The sequence below is a fragment of the Caenorhabditis briggsae genome (assembly GCF_000004555.2).
Source record: "Caenorhabditis briggsae AF16 supercontig from assembly CB4, cb25.NA_159, whole genome shotgun sequence".
Classification (NCBI taxonomy): Eukaryota; Metazoa; Nematoda; class Chromadorea; order Rhabditida; family Rhabditidae; genus Caenorhabditis; species Caenorhabditis briggsae.
Genome location: NW_025543276.1, coordinates 8,250 through 10,380, shown reverse-complemented (window position 1 = coordinate 10,380; position 2,131 = coordinate 8,250). Strand labels below are relative to the sequence as shown.

The 2,131-nt window shown below is 31.4% G+C and overlaps 2 protein-coding genes across 2 annotated transcripts in view; both read left to right on the top strand.

Moving 5' to 3' along the window:
• Window positions 1-245: 245 nt before the first annotated feature.
• Window positions 246-647, top strand: CBG26715 (the record flags this gene model as incomplete). Its single annotated transcript, XM_045240924.1, has 2 exons — window positions 246-348; window positions 544-647. The coding sequence occupies 2 exons, from the start codon at window positions 246-248 to the stop codon at window positions 645-647; spliced, it is 207 nt and encodes a 68-aa protein (XP_045100707.1).
• A 1,360-nt stretch (window positions 648-2,007) lies between these two features.
• Window positions 2,008-2,131, top strand: part of CBG26714 — a gene marked incomplete at both ends in the record, with an annotated part of 262 nt that continues 138 nt past the window's right edge. Inside the window, one exon of the mRNA XM_045240923.1 lies at window positions 2,008-2,079. Coding sequence (XP_045100706.1) covers window positions 2,008-2,079 — 72 coding nt within the window. The remainder of the gene's footprint in view (window positions 2,080-2,131) is intronic.

Genomic DNA, 2,131 nt, shown 5'->3' with positions numbered 1-2,131 from the left:
GAATTTTTGAATTTTTGAATTTCTGAATTTCTGAATTTCTGAATTTCTGAATTTCTGAATTTCTGAATTTCTGAATTTCTGAATTTCTGAATTTCTGAATTTCTGAATTTCCGTATTTCTGAATTTCTGAATTTCTGAATCTCTGAATTTCTGAATTTCTGAATTTCTGAATTTCTGAATTTCTGAATTTCTGAATTTCTGCATTTTCGAATTTCTTGTGGCCGATTTTCAGTACCAATGGAAAAATGGACGATCTATCAAAGTGGTTTGAAAGAATCCACATGGATGTAATTGGACCATTCATGGAAACAAAGAACGCGTTTCCGAAATTCGCAGTGGCGAAAGCCAGTAAGGACCAGACTAGCGACACCTGATTGAAAAAAAAAACCACATGTTCAAAGCGAAGCAAAACCTTAGCCACAGAAAATCCAGTTTGGGTATTCGGCATGATCGAACGTCACCCAAAAAAGTGAGAGTTTCCCGACCATCAGTTCCAAAAAAGATTTTTGAAAAACTTTTTTTTTCATTCGGTAAATTTTTCAGGTTCTGTGTTTCGTGTTAAGGGAGGAGTTGGTTCCAATTCCAATCCAGCTTATCAGGAAGGATTTTTGAAACATCTAGCATGCAGTCATTTGCTTTGTCTTTGATGCTACTTTCTGATCTACCCAATCGTTTTAAAGATACATTTCTGATTTACTTGGATTTTTATAGAAATAAAGTTTTTTATGAAACAAATGTTTTTTTGATTGGTTCACATGGAATTCACGAGTTCAGAAATACAGGAATTCAGAAACTCAGGATTTTAAAAATTCGAGAACATTGGAAAACATTTCTTAGAAATACAAAAATCTAACAAATTAAAGAATTTCGATTTTTCGAAAATTTCGAAAACTTCTCAATATTCGTTTTTGCACTTAAGGATCTTGAAATTTGCAAAATTTAAAAACAAAAATTTTTTTTTTAATTTTGAGAAAAGTGTTTGAAATATAAAAAAGGGATTGAAATTTCGCAAACTATCCGAAGATATTTTTTCCAATTTTTCGAAAATTTCTTTCATTTTTCGCCGATTTCCAATAGGTATTCCAGTATTAGATAAATCCCAAAATTTTCGATTTTGTGTGCTGAAAATTGTTTCTATACTATTTCACAGGGCGTTTTCTGTTTTCTGTCTTACTGATAAGAGCTCTAAACCGTTATTTGCATCATTATTCTTTCTTTTCTCTCTATTCCCTCTCACTTTCCTTAACTTTTGAATTCAAGTTCCTCTATTCATTTTAGTTGTTTCTATTTTTTGCTAGGCCGGCCTCGCAAATATGACTACGGTAAGCAAGTCGCATATTGTACGACAAGTTGCGTTTTATTTTTTAATTTTTTGTTTTTTCTCGCTCTTTTTCAGCAAACCACGAATTTTTTGAGAGTTTTCTCGATTTTTCGATATTTAGAGCATTTAAAAAAAGGAGGAAGTCAAGAAATCTTTTATTCAACACTGAGATAACAGGGGAGAGAAAATGACAACAAATTCAAGAAAATTAACAAGAAAAGCTTGTGTTCATGCATCAAAATCTTCAAGTCTCGCCTGTGTCGAATCGATCTTTTTCTTTGAGAATCATCAACTTTTCCAGCATTTTTAAGTCCAGGCTCTGACGAAACTGCAATCATATGCTACTTACAAACCAAAGTCACCCAAAAGTTTAAAACTTGGGGTAATATGGTATGCTAGAGCTCTTTTTAAACAATTATTTTAAAAAAAACCATTCTCACTTCTTTTCGTTCAAATACGTCATGAAATCAAATCAATTTTATTCTTATCAGTGTTGAAATTTCCCGTTTTCCTTGCTAACTCTTAAATTGTTTGTCTCTTCTCTTTTCAATTTTCTTTTTTTTTTCAATTTCAAAAGACCTCATTTTCATCTTATCAATTCAAGAATTATCAGAAAACTGGGCACTAAAAACTTTTAGTTTAAAAAAGAAGCTTGGAACCTTCAAAATCAGAAATGAAGCTCAAAAATGAACAAAACTGCAATCATATGCTACTTACAAACCAAAGTCACCCAAAAGTTTAAAACTTGGGGTAATATGGTATGCTAGAAGGCTTTTTAAACAATTATTTTAAAAAAACCATTCTCACTTC